The 16,080-nt window shown below is 47.8% G+C and overlaps 4 protein-coding genes across 6 annotated transcripts; 2 read left to right on the top strand and 2 right to left on the bottom strand.

Moving 5' to 3' along the window:
- The first annotated feature begins 1,699 nt into the window (after positions 1-1,699).
- LOC120689962 (BTB/POZ domain-containing protein At3g50780-like) lies at positions 1,700-5,541 on the top strand. Of its 3 annotated transcripts, none has more exons than XM_039972453.1 (3): positions 1,700-1,915; positions 2,647-3,382; positions 4,059-5,541. In XM_039972453.1, exons 2-3 carry the CDS (start codon positions 2,750-2,752, stop codon positions 5,004-5,006), a joined length of 1,581 nt encoding a protein of 526 aa, XP_039828387.1. In that variant the 5' UTR covers positions 1,700-1,915; positions 2,647-2,749; the 3' UTR covers positions 5,007-5,541. The 3 variants fall into 3 exon arrangements, with proteins under 3 accessions (XP_039828387.1, XP_039828388.1, XP_039828385.1); XM_039972454.1 differs by lacking the exon at positions 1,700-1,915 and adding an exon at positions 1,932-2,154; XM_039972451.1 differs by lacking the exon at positions 1,700-1,915 and adding an exon at positions 1,932-2,258.
- A 279-nt stretch (positions 5,542-5,820) lies between these two features.
- On the bottom strand, positions 5,821-7,980 carry LOC120689963 (probable calcium-binding protein CML41). Its single transcript, XM_039972455.1, has one exon. It carries the CDS (start codon positions 6,773-6,775, stop codon positions 6,239-6,241), a length of 537 nt encoding a protein of 178 aa, XP_039828389.1. The 5' UTR covers positions 6,776-7,980; the 3' UTR covers positions 5,821-6,238.
- Positions 7,981-8,138: 158 nt separating this feature from the next.
- On the bottom strand, positions 8,139-10,975 carry LOC120689961 (cytochrome c biogenesis protein CCS1, chloroplastic-like). The gene is made up of 8 exons (XM_039972450.1): positions 10,419-10,975; positions 10,124-10,343; positions 9,924-10,035; positions 9,548-9,820; positions 9,193-9,464; positions 8,926-9,082; positions 8,736-8,819; positions 8,139-8,643 (listed from the first exon to the last, which is right to left on the bottom strand). The coding sequence occupies exons 1-8, from the start codon at positions 10,840-10,842 to the stop codon at positions 8,482-8,484; spliced, it is 1,704 nt and encodes a 567-aa protein (XP_039828384.1). The 5' UTR covers positions 10,843-10,975; the 3' UTR covers positions 8,139-8,481.
- A 2,451-nt stretch (positions 10,976-13,426) lies between these two features.
- Positions 13,427-14,807, top strand: LOC120689960. Its single transcript, XM_039972449.1, has one exon. The coding sequence runs from the start codon at positions 13,704-13,706 to the stop codon at positions 14,160-14,162; it is 459 nt and encodes a 152-aa protein (XP_039828383.1). The 5' UTR covers positions 13,427-13,703; the 3' UTR covers positions 14,163-14,807.
- The last annotated feature ends 1,273 nt before the right edge of the window (positions 14,808-16,080 follow it).

Here is a 16,080-nt window from a genome sequence, read left to right as displayed (position 1 = left end):
ACTTGTCATACTCTAAATTCATTCTCTAAAAAAATATTCTATCCTAGTCATCGATATTCTCTACTTCATATTCAGTATCTCCGCACCCATTCATCCTCTATAACTCTCCTCTATACAAACTACCAAGCTATAGCTATAGGTCCCACATATCAGATTTGTCCCGAGCACGTTTCGTCCCGTGTCGCAGGTCCCACTGTGTTGCCACAGCGTCCGGGATGGCGGAGCAGGGACCGGAGTTGGCGGATGGGACCCCGGTCACAGTCACTATGGGGAATGGCGGCCTGACGCCGTCTGTCCTGAGCGTTGTGGAGGAGTGGTTGGCACTTAATGCCTCCGTACAATGGGCGGGTGAGCGGCAGGGCCGTTTGTCCCTTATACCGAGGGGTGGCCTCGAGCGAGACAGAGATGCGGGGCGCAGTCGAGGGTCTCGATGGGAGCCCTCGAGCAAGGCGGAGATCGCTCCGCGGGTTCGAGGGGGATGCGAATGGGCCGCATGCTGGGCTTCTTTGAGTCTTTTCCTTTCTTCCAGATTGGAAGGAAGCCGTGGGCCTTCGTGAGCCCAGTTGATTAATGTGTGTTTGCATTTTTTAGGGTGACCTTAGTACCCCGGTTAGGGTGTTTCTAATCGTGGTACTCGACATAACTCTAATTATTTCGTGCGGGAGCACGAGTTGATAGGCTAGTTAGTCCATAATTAGATATTAATTACTAAATAACAACAAAAATGCTACAGTATCCAAATCTAAAAAAATTCATAAACTAAACACAGCCGCATCATCGTAGAGTGGGGTTACTGTAGTACTAAGGGTCTGTTTAGATCTTTACATGTAAACGCAAAAAAACCGTAAACGCATTAAAGTGAAACGAAATCTTGCTAATTTGAAGCACTAAATAAAGTCTATTTATAAAACTTTTTGCATGGATGGACTGACTGTAAATCGCGAGACGAATCTAATGAGACTACTTAATCCATAATTTGCAATAGTGATGCTACAGTAACCATCCGCTAATTATTGATTAAATATGGATTAATTAGCATCATTAGATTCGTCTCGCGATTTACAACCCATCTATGCAAAAAGTTTTGCAAATAGAATTCATTTAATACTTCAAATACCTTATTTACATCTTTACAAGTTTTTGCAAAATGAACTAAACACACCCTAAAGCGCAAGCCTAATCGGACGTGACTGGCGAGGAAGAGACGTGACACTGCCGGTGGGTCCCGCGCTACGCGCCGGGCACAAGTGAGAGCTCCTCGCGAGAACCGATGGGGACGGACAGGGGTGTAAAAACCACGGGATGGCTTGTTTGGATAAAACCATGAATTTTTTTGCACAAAAAGACAAATGCATGCATGAAGTACTAAACGAAGTTTATTTGCAAAACCTTTTTAGGAATGAGTGTAATTTTTCGAGACAAATCTAATGAGCCAAGTTTCATCATGATTGGCTACAGTGATGCTACAGTAACCGCGTTCAATCACCCTCTAATCGTACAGTCAAATGCCTCACTACCTAGAGCAACTGCTACAGTACCACAGTTGTGGAGGTAATTTTATAATTAGATTTTATTTAATACCACTAATTAGTGGTCAAAGCTTCATTCCTCTCTCATCAAAACTTTTCTACACTCTAACCAAACATGGCCATATGGTAGAACCTCATGCCCAGTTAGGATACTGTTGGGAGTGAGGTGTCCGGAGCACACACAAAGCAGCCGCCGCTGCAGCGGCAGTACTCCGCACGCAGTCGGTGTCACAGCGGGATAAAGAGGAGGGGGAACGCCGAGCGGGAGGAGGAAGAAGACGAGCAGAGGTGGGGGAGGAGGAATCCGAGAAGAAATTCATAGAGGGGAGTAGGGAGGGCACATGATGGCAGGTGTGGCGTCGTAGACGGTAAAGCGAGGACATCAGGTAAAGCTCAAAAGAAGCTGCTGCTGCTCTCCCCTTTGCGCTCTTTCCCTTCCGTTGCTTTTTCGCTGCCTCCTTCCTCGTCTTTCTCCGGCTGGCTTTGGGGGGAAAGAGATGATGTGAGGTTCCCGTCTCTCGCGCCCGGCTGGCTGGATAGATTGATGCTGCTGCAGCAGGAAGGGCCACGTCTTTATTATGGCTGCCGCCGGGTGAGGAGGAGGGTTTCCTGCGCTGGCCTCTCGGTGGGTTTCGCTCGCGGATGCTCCTGACGGGTTGAAATTTTGAGGGGATTTTGTTTCTGGTTTTGGATGAGAGATAGACTATAGAGGAGGATCGTTTTGGTGAGGTATGTATGTGTGGCCTTGTTGGTGGTTTTTCAGTTTTTGCCCTACTGGGGGTCTTGGGCGCGTCAGTTACTGATTTTTTTTATTTTTTTGGTTTGGCGACGTTTTTTGGGGGTGTTCTGTGATGAACGCGACAACTTGGTGTAGAGGAATTTGGTATCCATGTATCGGGTTATAGAAGAGCAGGGACGTTTAGTCTTGTTGCATGTTCGATTCTATTCCAAGATGGTTTTGCTTCTGAATTTCCGTAGTAATTCCTGATACTTTTGGCAATTTTCTTCATGATTCAAAGATTTGGGGAACTGCATAATTTGGCACTCTAGGTGTTTTGGTTCATTCAAAATTGCAACTTCAGTTTCGTCAGTTTAACTCCTGCGCGTTGCTGCTCAGGTATATGAAGGACTCCTGCTTTTGTACTTGGTATCACAACTGATATTAAGGGGATCCCGATATTAATATTAAGGGGATCCCGATATTAAGCTTCCGAAGGAACATGGCGGAATTGAAGGCTGCAACAGCGAGTCTCGATGCCCGAACAACAAAGATCAGAAATGTCCCCATTGCTGTAACCCCAGAAGGGTTCTGGTGCTGCCCATCCCAGGCCGTGCTCCAGAAGACGGCAAAGAACCAAAACCAGCAGGCAAAAACCAAAGGCGGTGCCTCTCCTCCTGCATCAAAGGCCTCGTCCATTCAAAGGGCACCAACAATCTCATCAGAGAGACGAACACACTCAACTCCGATAAGGTCCAAAATCAATTCAGAGGAGCAGAGGTGCTTGTCAGGGGAGAATGCCGCGACTAATCCGCCAAAGACAGTGAATGAAAGGCCACAGAAGCAGCACAAGGTATCTGTTGGATTTGGCCAGCTTGAGATGAGTGACTTGAAGGTTGTGCTGTATGGTAAGGATGGAGTTGTAGTTAAGATGAGTGTCCACAAGAACACCCTAGCTGAAAACAGCACCTTCTTTGCTGATAGGCTCTCAAGGCAGTCTCCAGTGTCGAGTGTGGAGGTTACTGATTGTGATGATGTGGATATTTATGTTGAGACTGTTGGGTTGATGTACTGCAGCGATGTCAAGCAGAGGCTGATCAAGCAAACTGTTCCGCGCGTCCTACGAATCTTGAAGGTTTGCTCTTTAAACATTTCATCCTGTAGTTTTAACCCTACTACTGCTGACTAAAGTTAGTATGATTTGCATATTTACTGTCATTATTCAGTGTCAAGGCACCACCCTGGAATTTAGAGTTCAAAGTGTCATTATTCACTTTTACAAGTCTAAAGGCCATTTATATTTTACTGGAGGCAGTATTTGCCTTAAAGGCAACTGTTTTTTTTATGGAAACTGTTAATGATAAACTAACAATCCTCAGATATAAAAAGAAGCCATTATTCAGTGCAAATGAATGGTGCCTGCATGTCCGGTTCATGCTGTTACATCAAATGGATATTGTCTGCTATACCCATAATACTACAACATGCCACTTAATTAAAGGAAGCCGACAAAGACTGCATCGTCCTATATATTTTGCACATACCAGTTGGTGGGGGTTGGGACAAATTTCGAGCTAGGCAGGCTGTCGTGCATTATGTGATTGCTTTATGGAGCACAAGCGGCACAGAAAGATAATTGCACCAACACCAACAGACCCATGACTAGATGGACCCTGGCCATACCATGCTAGTGTGGTGTCTTAAATTAGGATCGACCAATCTCGAGCCTTCAGAAGTCAAAATCAATGATCCTTTTCTTCTACTTATATTTTACTGTTCTCTTAGTGATTTTTTCCCTTTATGCTTTGCAGGTTGCGGAGTTGTTAGGTTTCCGAGCATGCATCATTTCATGCTTAGATTACTTAGAAGCTGTCCCTTGGGTCGGGGAAGAAGAAGAGAATGTGATCTCATCTGTTAGGAATCTGCAGAGTGAGAACTATGGTGTTAGTCCTGTACTGAAGAGGGTAGCATCTGATCTAACAACCCCACCAAATGACACATTTTCACATATCATTGAATTAGTTTTGAGAAGCAATGAGGATAGGGGGCGGCGTGAGATGAAATCCTTGGTACAGAAGCTTCTGAAAGAGAATAGCACTACCTGTACTAGTGGATCTTCTGACTTATGTGCTGAGACTCTTTACAAATCATGTCGGAACTGCCTGGAGTCCTTGTTGACCTTGTTTCAGCAAGCAACTGACAGTGATTTTGCCGAGCTATCTCTGAATATTAAAGAACCAGTTTTCCGACAAATTGCATTGGAAGCAGATAATCTTCTATGGTTAGCTGAGATTTTAGCTGACAGGAATGCTGCTGATGACTTCGCGGTCATGTGGTCTAGCCAACGTGACTTGGCCGGGCTTCACTCCAAGTTACCAGTCAAGTCGCGTCACCTTGTCAGCTGTGTGACGGCCAGGCTTTTTGTGGCGATTGGGAAAGGAGAGATGCTTCCTTCAAAGGACACACGACGGCTTCTCTTGGACATCTGGTTGCAGCCTCTCATGGATGACTATAACTGGTTGCAGCACGGATGCAGGTCATTCGATCGGAAAGTGGTGGAGGAAGGGATCGGGCGGACCATCTTGACGCTCCCGCTGGAGGATCAGCAGACTATCCTGCTCTCATGGCTTGGGAAGTTCTTGAAGGTTGGGGACAGCTGCCCAAATCTCCAGAAGGCCTTTGAGGTTTGGTGGAGGAGGACTTTTATAAGGCCTTGTGTCGAGCAACAAGGTAATCGATCACAATCGGGTCGGAGTTGAATATCAATTGGTTGCAAAAGAAATAGCCTTGTTTCCTAATGTAGCATATTGATCAGAAATTAGAGTGCTAATTTCTTACAAGGCAGGCTGTTTGGGAGATCCCCAGTATGTGGAAGGAAATGGGGTGTAGGGTAGGATTAGTGCTTTTGACTTGTAGGGCTTGAGAAAATGTGTGCATTGTGCTTGGGATGCTTCATATGCTTGTGAAGCTCTCTGAATTCTGGGTACAGAATTTGTTCTCTGGTCTGTATATCACCAAGCATGCCAAAGGGCCTCCACCTGAGATGGTTAGAGGAACCCAGCGGCACTCCTCAGGTCCTGGGTTCGACTCCCCGTGGGAGCGAATTTCAGGCTGAGGTTAAAAAAATCCCCTCGTCTGTCCCATGGCCAAAGCACAGGTCTAAGGCCCGGCCCCGGTCGTGGTCGTCTCACATGGGCTACGGTGCCGCTGTGTAAGGATGGGGCAGGGGTTCGGGGGTTTTCTTGACCTGCGTGAGAAGGTCTTCTCTTAATGCAATACCCGGGGGCTGTCTTACCCCCCGCAGGTCAAGTTTATATCACCAAGCATCTGTTTGTTGCTTCTTACAACATCGTGGGATATTAATGCTGCTGCATTAAGGTGATCTTATGTACAAACTCAATGTCGTTGATGCAATCATGCAACTGTAAAGATTTTTGCAGAGATTGTGTTCTTCTAAAGTGAAAACATATGGGTAATTGTCTGCACGCTTGCCCAATTGATATAGTGAGCTACCAAGCCACTTTCTGTTGAGTCCAAGTCCATGATCATTTCCACATAAGAAACACATGACCTATTTGAATCCAAGTTCAAGATTAGCGTGAAAAAATATAAACTTGAGCAGTAAAATTATATAAGTATCTTTTATCCACTACCTTACGCAGGTGAAAATTCTGGGGAAAAAAGAGAGATAATTTGAAGTAGTTCTGAACAAATATCAGTGCTTGAATTGCAACTTTACTGATACACTGGTGTGACACACCAAACAACACAAGATGAGACAGCAAAGTTGCTTCAGGCAAGCAGGTCATCCAAGTAGATGACTCCTTTGCCTTGTAACAACTTGCATTGGCTTTGGCTCATCTGGATGCAGACTTATGAACAACCCTTCCATTCTTCAGGGCTCTGAAAGTGGGACGAGCCTCCTCTGCAGTACTGCAGGGGGTCTCGTCCCACTGAAAGTGAAGACTCTGACTATATAAGCTGGTTTCAGTTAGCTCATCATCCTCTGGAACTCGTGGAAATCGAGGCCACCGTCGCCATCGACGTCGTAGGCCCGGATCATGGCCTCGCAGTCTGCGACAGAGCGTTTGTCGCCGAGTTGGGCGAGCACCCTCTGCAGGCCCCTGGCGGTGATCCTGCCCGCGGACTCCACGGCGTTGAACACCTCGAACGCCCGCCGCAGGTCCTCCTCCTGGCCGCCCTCCCTCTCCATCAGCGCCACGAACCCGGCGAAATCCAGCATGTAGCCGCCGTCGCCGCACGACGACGGCATGTCGTCGCCCATGGACACGAAGAAGGCGCGCAGCTCGGCGCCGGAGATCTTGCCGTCGTTGTCCCGGTCGAAGTGCTGGAAGATCCGCTGCAGCTCGGAGTGCCTACTGCTGGAGCTGGAGCTAGACCCGGAACCCCTACCGAACGACGATGAGGACGACCGCGTGACGGCCGCGCTACGCGGGCTGGCAACGTCCGACTGCCCGCACATGAAGGGCAGCCTGAAGCTCCGTTTGATCGACACCCGCTTCGCCATTGGTGTGCTCTCGCAACTCAACTCTTGCAACAACCAGGAAGATATAGTCCTGTACACTTGCTTGTCTGTGTCACTTCACTTGTGCACTGCAGGTATACAGGAAGCAAGTGCAGCGGCCTCCTTTTATAGCCGAGCAGGGTCAGCTGCTGCCTGCTGCTGTTCGATGAAGAAGAAGAGGCTGCCGCCCATGCCATGCATCTTTGTGTGGGGGGTTTGACCGGTCTTGATGAGAAGTTAGTTGGGCCTGCCGCCTGCGTCGCAGCTACTGTCAGCTTGGCATTATCTAACTCCCATCAGACAACGTGACCATGTGCTCACGATCCCCGCGCTGCCGCCCACCGAACAACGATATCTCGGAATCCGTGTGATTTAGTTATGGGCTTCGAGATCCCGGCGGTGGTTCAGCATTTGAATTTCCCGTTTGGGAGCGCCTGGACCTGACAAGTGATGGGTCAGACTTAATTTCAGAAAACTTCGGTGTTGGCAGGCATGCAGAAGCTGCTGGCAAGATGCAAGACAAGTGATGCAGCGAGGCAGTGATCTTTGCAGCAGAATGCAGACATGGCATATGGCATGTCTTCACGCTTTCAGATACAAAGAACTGAGAAGAAATCTGAAACTAGAAATGCAATCATCTTGGAGTTCAAAATGATTGTTCTTGGTCTTGCAATTTTCAAATGCCAAGTTCAGATTTCCATTGCAGATACTGAGATTCCAAGAGAGATCTGGCCATGTTTCGGGGAGAAAAGGAAATAAGTAATCTCGATATCACTCAAGAACGAGCAAAGAAAAGTTTTCCTTTTCAAATGCAGAGCTTCCATGTGCCTCTCATGGAGGTTACCAACAACTTGAGCATAGGAATTGCCCACGCCACATGTTTGTGAGGCATCACCACATGGCAGTAGATGCTACTGGCTGTTTACTTACTGATAAATGACCCACCTGAAACTCATCATTGGGTTCGGGCATCGAAGATGACCGGCAGAAGCATCTTTCCTGTTAGTTTTTGTTCATCCTTCTGTTTGACGGACCAACAGACTGACAAACAGTTTGACACTCCAAGTTCACCACACCACCGACCACAACAGTAAGGACGACATGAATGGAATGGAATCTGCATCCTATGCGACGGAGGCATTGTTTTCATTTTCTCTTTTTTTTGGGTGTACCAAGTTGTATTTCTGCACTCTGGGTCTAGGCTACATGTTCTTTAGGACATATATATGCTACTTATTTGCAATAATTTTGGTCCGATGCATCCTCACTAGAGGATGGCGGTAGCTGGAAACTTTCCATTATCTGCACACAAAAAATACAAGGGAGGAAATTGCCCACACACAGATCTCAAGAACAATCAGTCTGATGTGCTTTTGAATGATTATGTATTTTGAATCGTGCTCCCCCAAAAAAATTCAGTTACACAACAAAGGCTACAGTTTTTCACTTTGTTCTAATGTATAGCAATACAATGAGCTGTCAATTATACTTCTTTCCAGCAATAACAACAGAAGCCTTTACCAGTGTTAAGTTTGTACAGGATCTTCTGATTCAACGATGTACTGAGACTCCAATTGCAGCATGAGCTATCTTCTACTGAAAGGTAATATGAGTTCTCTAATCTTGAAGGCTCTGTTTCGGGAATTCAAACTTCGGCTCACCTGAATTGAGCATGTGCATCTTCAGCAATCTCAACAGGCAAAATGTTCTTATGTAGCAGTGGATTTGCTATCTACTACGTTCTCATTATTGGCACCGATCAACTCTGGTACTTTATCGAGTAACTGGTTCATCTCTTCAGAAAATTCAAGTTTGGCTCGATTTGTCTTCCCTCCAACAACTACTGTACTTCCATCTTGCAATGCCCATATCTAGTGCCGTGGAAAGAAAAATAAAAATTTGCAACAGTAATCAAATTATTGTGTACAAGCCCTGTGGCAAACAATTCCACATATGCACATACCTGAGAGTGCGAAAGATAACTAATGCAGGTCGTTAGCATGAGTGCACCAAATCCAGCGTACACAATAGGAACTCCTGGATCAGTCTGATGTAAAGGAAAATGAAAGACGTGGTTAATTTTACTACCAGTACCAAATAAGTTCAATTGTCTTCAAGTGTAAAATTTGAAACAATGAATCACTAGGCCTTACCTTAAGATCCAATCCAGTACTGCCAATAGCGTCTTCAATGAGTATTTCATTACCATTGATCTCAATGGGGAGTTTCGAGCTTGGCCGACGGACCCCTACAAACTTGCCATCTTGATCATATAGCACAATAGACTGCAGATCTCGAGCAAGCATTGATCTGCAGGGCACCAGGTAGGCAAAACAAAAAATTAAAACAACAATTTGATGACCCACAGTTAATGGTTCAACTTTGTTATTTAAACCAGAAAAGAGAAATATTAAACATACATTCCTTTGACACTCGGATTCGAAGAGTCTGAATCTTCAAGTGGCAAGAACGTTCCAAAAAGCTTCTTATCGCCATTCAGCTTCAAGGGGGCCATGGCTAAATTGAAAGGTCCTTCGCCATTTTTCCTCACTTGCAATGCTGAAAATCCCCAGTCCGTTTGGTAGATTGTGATTCCTCCGTACCTGAGGGGATCATTCACTTTGATAGTCTTCCTCATCACCTCTTTACCATCAAGGTTAAAAAGTGAAAGATCGCTATAAAATTGTAAGACCTGACAGTTGAAAAATATTTGCTTGCCAATCAGACAAGTGCACATAACTGCACAAAATATTTGAAATCTGGCAAGGAGTCTACCTCTCCACTATCATAGTACTCCATGTAGAACCGGTTGACATGAATTTCAGTATTGAAAACATCAGGCGCGACGGAGAGGACCCCTCTGGGTTTCATAACATCCCCTATAACAAAATTCAGCCCTTGAGGCACATCCACTGAGCCTTTGAAGCTTCCCGTTGCGCTAAGCGTGGCTCCAGCCATGATGAAAAGCATTGCTAAATGCACGCCTATAGGCGCATACCGACCTGCCAGCCCTTTGAAAGCATACAAGGACGGCCCCTTTGTGAATACCTGCAACAGATCAAAGTCAAACACACACACACACACCTAATACAAATGCCAAGGATGCTAGAACAGAAATTGGAGCAGATCAAGTTCTGGAGGTGTCAATCACCTCATATCCGGCACCCATCAAGATGACCCCCAAATCCTGAATGGATGCTCGGGGAAGAGAATCCGCAAACTCCTGCTTCTTGATTCTTTCTCCGGATTGTGTGAACGACCATCTGCAGCAACACGCCGGCACTTGATGTGTGTCACACGATTCTCTGAGCGGACTAGCAAGCAGTGGCCTACACAACAGCAAGAGCTTACCTTCTCGCGACCTTGACCATGGGGAGCTGGGTCGTGTAGGTGCAGGCCATGAGGGACAAGGCGAGCAGCGCGAGGAGGCCGAGGAAGACCGGCGAGGAGAACATGTGGTCGAACCCGGGCGTCAGGATCCACCTCCACGTGATGAAGCCGAAGACTGGGTTGTCCTCGGGGAACTTCTCGAAGTAGTAGCTCGGCGCCTCTCCCTGGTCGATCACCGTGCCTGCGGTAGTTGCAGAGTTCGCAATGCCAGCACAAGAAAATGAGCAGGATTGCAGTTGCAGTCGGCAGTCGGTACCTAGGGCCATGAGGGCGGCGATGGCGAACATCTCGGAGATGGCGAGCGGGAGGTTGGACAGCACCGCGAGCGTCTTCTTGGTGGCCCTCCTCAGCAGCGCCAGCGCCGCGTTGCCGCTGCCTGCCTTGGTCGTCGCCTTCTCGCCCTCCCCTTTCTCTACGGCGCTCCCGCCCTGCTGCGGCTGCGCCACCGGCGGCGCGGCGTCGAAGAATACGATCTGCTTCTTGGCCTTGCTGGCGCCGGCGGGGATGGCCTCGCGCCTCCCGCCGCCGCCGGTCCTGCTACCGCCCCCACGCTGGGCGTCGCAGGAGACATGGGGCCGGCGGGCCTGGAGGCGCGGGGACGGTTGCGGGTGCGAGAGGCGGCGGAGGGAGAATGACTTCGCGGGGTTGAGGAGGAGGAGGTAGGACGCCGGGGACGGCATCGCGCCGGCCGGCGCGGGGGGCGTGGTGGGAAGGAGCGCGCGAGCGGCGAGGGACGGAGTGACGCGTCGTCGGGTTTGGATATCCCGCCTCGCCGTCACGACACCAAGGACGGACGGGGTGATGTGGATAAGAGGCGTCGTGTCGCGCGCGCTGCACACAAGTGAAGTGACTCCGCGGTTGGGCTGCTGATCTTTATGCAGATTCGTCGGGCCGGCCATCCTAAGGGCCCGTGCGAAACTGATGGGCCATAAGACGAACGGATTGCGTGTATATGGGCTTATCAGCAGTTCCCAGTCGACCGTCATGGCCCAGTTTAGGCCTGATATATTGCCAGGGCTTTTTCGAAGCCAAAACGCCTAAGGCAGGGTTTAGTTCCCAAACTTTTTTTTTACAGTTCTTGTCACATCAAGTTTTTGAATACATGCATAGACCATTAAATGCAACGAGAAAAAATAAATAATTACACAGTCTAATTGATTCATACGAGATGAATTAGTGATGTTAATTAATTCGTGATTGGACATTAACTAGTCTATCAACTCGTGCTTCCGCACAAACTAATTAGAATTAATATAAAAATAAGGTTAGTAATTATAATTAGCTATCTCACGCCCTTTTCATCTATTAAATATTATAACACATACTCTAAAATATATATTTTTATTATTTAGTTACAATAAATTTTATTTTGTACAACTCCATATGTATTTAATATATTTTTAGTTGAAATATTTGTTTGTGAATTGATATTCTTATCTCTTTCATCATATATGAATATATTGTGAGATATATCGTGAGTATTATTTTTATATAAATAATAATATTAATAATAATAGAAATAGTAATTTTAGAATTTTTATATTGGTGCACTTTAATATATTATTATAATTATATAATTTAGATTCAGATGATTAGTTTAACTTGTAATAATAATGACATAATTAGATAATTTATATACAAATTTAGGGGGGTATTTGTATTATTTTTATAATGACATAGGTGTGTAATTTACATAAAAATTAGGGGTTACTTTAATTTTTTTTATAATGGTAGAGGTGGGTAATTTAGATACATGTTTAGGGGGTTACTTTAGTCTATTTTTATAATGACAGAGGTGGGTAATTTATTAAAAAAAATAACAGATCCGATGGTTATTATAATTAGAGTTGTTGGATTGATAGCTGGATGTTTCTGATTTTTGTGAGAATTTATAGGATTTCTCTATTTTTTAAAGTATCCACCTAGAATTCTAGGATAAATGTGGAGAGTTGGAGGCAGAAGGGAACATTTTGTTCTGCAAGGGGGGAGACACGCGGCACCAGGCATGTTCACACGAAGGCCCTCTGGCTGACGTAATTTTTCTCCCGAAACATCCAGCACGCACGAGCTCTCCAAGAAAATTCCAGGTCCGGAGAACAGAATTCAGAGGCGTTTTTTCGTCCGACAACCAGATAAGCACGTCGCCCCCCTGATACCCTGACTGATCGTCCCTGTTACAGTATATGAACGCACGCATCCGAAAGAATCGTCCTCCCTCCCTATTACCAACCGATGATGATTGGTTGGAGGGATCTTGCGCGCGCGCGCGCCTTCTAGAATCGAGTCATCGACTGGTGTGGTGAGTCAGCAGCACCACGAGTAAATCAGTGATCTGTTGCCTGTTGGTCCGTCCGGCGGGCCAATCGCCGCCGAGCAGGCTTCCAGCGCGCCGCGCATCATGCTTCGCACGCGAACGCCAGCCACGCGCGGTCGGTGGCCGGCGGCTGCCCGGCTCAGCAAAGGCTTCCACTTCCACGTTGGCTCGCCGTGGCGCGGCGATTGGATTTGGATATAGTCGATGCCAAACGGCGCACCGCACGGGGCGGGTAGTGCAGCTCCCTTGGACTCCTTTTGGCCCGCCGTTTTCAGAAGCCGCTAGCTTGCTCCGGTGCACGACTGCGCACGGCAACACCAAAGCTGAGCGCCTGAGCGAGACGTCGCGCCGAAAGCCGACGGAGAATCGAGCACGCGCGGATCCGGCTTCCCGTGCGGAGAATTCAGCTGTCTTTTTTTGTTGCATCGCAACAGTCCTACAGTAAGTAGATTATTTGTTCCGTTTAGCTAGCTGTGGTTGGTAGCTAGTACTGATTTATTATCAGAGAAAATACTATTGACTAACTGGTGGCTGATGATGATAATAATTTGGTGTGAGAAAAAATCACTATTAGCTGGTTGGCTGACAGACGACACTGTTGTGCATAGATGGGTGAGGACTTTTGTTGCCCGAAGAGCAGGTGACAGGGCATAATTCGTGTCTCTCGCGCTTTCATTCCGCAAGGCGCGCCTGCACATGAGCCGTTGAGTTCTCCGATCCCCAATCACTTGCACACGTCAGAAACACATGAACGGACAAAAGAACGACGAGTTTCCGTCTCTTTCAGAGTCAGCGAGCTGGAGTACGCTCCACTGCACGTTCCACGGCCACACTCTGGTTTTTTTTACTCTCACTCTTCTTCTAGAAGGCCAGCGCGAGCCGCCGAAGCGGCGAGTCTTGCCGTGGGATCGCATGAAGCCGCCCGCAGCTTTGGCAAGCCAAACCCGCAGTTTCCCCAGGCTGCCCGCGCCGACGTCCGTCACGTCGCCTTCTCCTCCGAGCTCCCGGCTCTCACCCACCTAACCGCGCGCCGGAGGGTCCCCGACCCCCGCCAGCAAAGATTTATATATATACATAGGACTAGGAGGCGCTCACCAGAAACGCTTAGGACTCGAAACCACTCCACCATTTGTTTTCAGCAAAAGCTCCGCACCGAACAATTCTCCAAGCACTCCGGCTGTGCTTGCTTGCTTGCGATCGCTGTGCTCCAGCCGGCTGTGGTGGGGGATGAGCCGCGGGTGCAGGCTGCGGTGGCTGTGGCGGGCGCCGGCGCGGGCGCTGGGGCGGGCGCGGGACCTGTACGTGCGGGGGCTGACGGGGTGCGCGCGCTACGCCCCCTCCGACGCCGCGTACGGGTACCCCGTGTTCGCGCCGGCGGCGTCGCTGTCGAGGAGCCACAGCGCCGTGGGGTCCGACTGGGGCGCCGGGTCCGCGGCCGACGAGGACCTCCGGGAGCTGGTGCGCGCCGCGTCGGAGCGGCGCGCGGAGCAGCGCCAGGCGGAGCTGCGGGCCGTGGCGCGGAGCCAGAGCATGGCCGCCGCGCTCACCATGTCGCGGATCGACGAGGACGCGCCCTGCGACTTCGGCGACGGCGCCGCCGCGCTGGGCGCGAGGAGCCAGAGCTGCGCCGGCGGGGACGCCGGGAGGAGGGCCCGCGGGCACCGGAAGGTGCCGGGCCTGGTCTGACGATCCGGCCGTCCGTGCCCAGTGCGCCCGATCGTGTCACGCACATGTCTTTAGTGCCAAGTGTGATCATGTCAATACTGAAAAAACTGGGATTATTTTTCGCAGCCTGTCGAGTGCGCAAAGCATCTCGCATCGTTTCAGCGTTGGATTGCTCCGGCGGTTCATGCACTAGCGGCATTCTCACCTCATCAATTTTGGGCTTTTTGGCATCACTTGCCACGCTCGGGTTTATGCAAGGAATAGCTAGCGCGTCATCATTCGCGCGTCGAGGTTGGCCAAGGACCGCGCTCAGGCGTGGAGTTTGGTCGACCGGTGTGCTCGGTTGGTAGGTCGTCCTCTTCCTCCCGCCGAGGATGCCACCAGCCCGGGCTCAGGCCCCGTGGCGTCGCACTCCAGTGTACGGAAACACTTTTGGAGTATGAAAGCAAGCAACAACAAAAACTAGAAACATTGGGGGTGCGGCGTTGCCGCGCCAGTTTGGGTTGCCAATTGGATAACCTGTCATCGTGTGTATGTATTGTACAATTTATCTTTCAAGTTCAATGGTTGTCGTGGACCATAGGTTCCCTTGTGGTAGAAGTTGTAATAATGCGTGGTATATATTGTACCATTTAATTATGTTCTATGAAACTTTGTTTGATACATGGAAAAAGAATGTACTTAGGTTGATACATTCTTTATTTTTTTAAGTTTGCAACGAATGTGAGGCGAATTGGTCAATTTGTTTTCTCGGCGTAATTTTTTTTGTTCGCCGGTTATCCTGCGCTGGTCATACTATATTTCTCATTCTCTACACCAGCTACCAGCTATGGAATCCACGTATAAGGATTTTTTTTACCCTCTCCTCCCAACGCCCCCCTCCATCCCTTTCATGTTCTCTCTCTCCCCACGCCTCCTCCCTGCTCCCATCCGGCCCCCCCTACTCCTCCGCGCCCTCCCGACGGTGCACCCCATGGCTTGCGAAATGGAGATTTAAATTTCTTCGGTTCATGCCTCATATTTTTTAGTATGTAATTGTCCGTGTTCTATTTTTTTTTACTGGATTGTGTCTTTTAATAGACTTCCTGTTTGACATAAGATCAGTTTTTGTATTTTATTTACTATGAAAGATGTCGAATCACTGCAATAACATAAGATTAGTGCAAAATTCTGGTGTAACCCTAAGTTTTCATTATATATAATCAAGTGACGCAAAATACCTTTTGGATCAAATATAAAGAATTTCCATGCATCACTTTTTTATCGTATAATAATATACAAACAAAAAAATGTAATTAACTGTGAAGACTTGCCGGCAGAACTGAATCTCAAAAAACATTAGTATGAAGTTCTTGGTTAATATATTTCAAATTTTCCTCAGCAGCTTCTGTATCCATGTAAGTGGCTTCTTCATGGTATATTTGACAAATATCCCGCTGGCCACACCTGAAAAGTGCACAATATACAAGCAGGATGGTAAGTGGGCTTGTTGGACCCCATTTCTGTTATCACGGGCATAATAGGATGAGACATTAAATTTGCAATGGCAAATTTTCATAAATTAGAGAAAAATGATCATGACGAAAGAAGCAGCATATATAAGAGGGTAAAAGCTTGAAGGAACATTGTCAGGGTGTTGCACAGACTGCCTCCTGCAAGGAAATGACAGTGTCACTATTGAAATAGCACAGAGGGAGCCTAGTTTCACTTTTGCTCGATCATGCTTGAAGAGAGGACGAGATTAGCTGAAATTATAATCAAGAGGGGATGGGAATTAGCTGAAATTAGAATACCAACAGATACCTGGATTGCTCAATTCAATGCAACTCAGAAAATGTTAAAACATCATCAGTTCTCTCCCTTGCATTTTATCTCTTCTATATGACATCCTAATCCTTCTCACACTGTTCATCCAAGTGTCACTAAGGTGGAGAAGACG

The sequence above is a fragment of the Panicum virgatum genome, chromosome 9N (genome assembly GCF_016808335.1).
Source record: "Panicum virgatum strain AP13 chromosome 9N, P.virgatum_v5, whole genome shotgun sequence".
In the NCBI taxonomy this organism is placed as follows: domain Eukaryota; kingdom Viridiplantae; phylum Streptophyta; class Magnoliopsida; order Poales; family Poaceae; genus Panicum; species Panicum virgatum.
Note: the sequence above shows the minus strand (reverse complement) of the source record. Positions and strands in the feature narration are given on the sequence as shown.

Excerpts from the sequence above, each read along its gene's own strand:
- LOC120689962 (XM_039972453.1), top strand. The coding sequence starts at position 2,750 with ATGGCGGAATTGAAGGCTGCAACAGCGAGTCTCGATGCCCGAACAACA. Across the intron at positions 3,383-4,058 it reads GCGTCCTACGAATCTTGAAG|GTTGCGGAGTTGTTAGGTTT; the intron begins GTTTGCTCTTTA and ends TATGCTTTGCAG.
- LOC120689961 (XM_039972450.1), bottom strand. The coding sequence starts at position 10,842 with ATGCCGTCCCCGGCGTCCTACCTCCTCCTCCTCAACCCCGCGAAGTCA. Across the intron at positions 9,821-9,923 it reads TGATGGGTGCCGGATATGAG|GTATTCACAAAGGGGCCGTC; the intron begins GTGATTGACACC and ends GATCTGTTGCAG. Across the intron at positions 9,465-9,547 it reads AGTACTATGATAGTGGAGAG|GTCTTACAATTTTATAGCGA; the intron begins GTAGACTCCTTG and ends TTCAACTGTCAG.
- LOC120689963 (XM_039972455.1), bottom strand. The coding sequence starts at position 6,775 with ATGGCGAAGCGGGTGTCGATCAAACGGAGCTTCAGGCTGCCCTTCATG.
- LOC120689960 (XM_039972449.1), top strand. The coding sequence starts at position 13,704 with ATGAGCCGCGGGTGCAGGCTGCGGTGGCTGTGGCGGGCGCCGGCGCGG.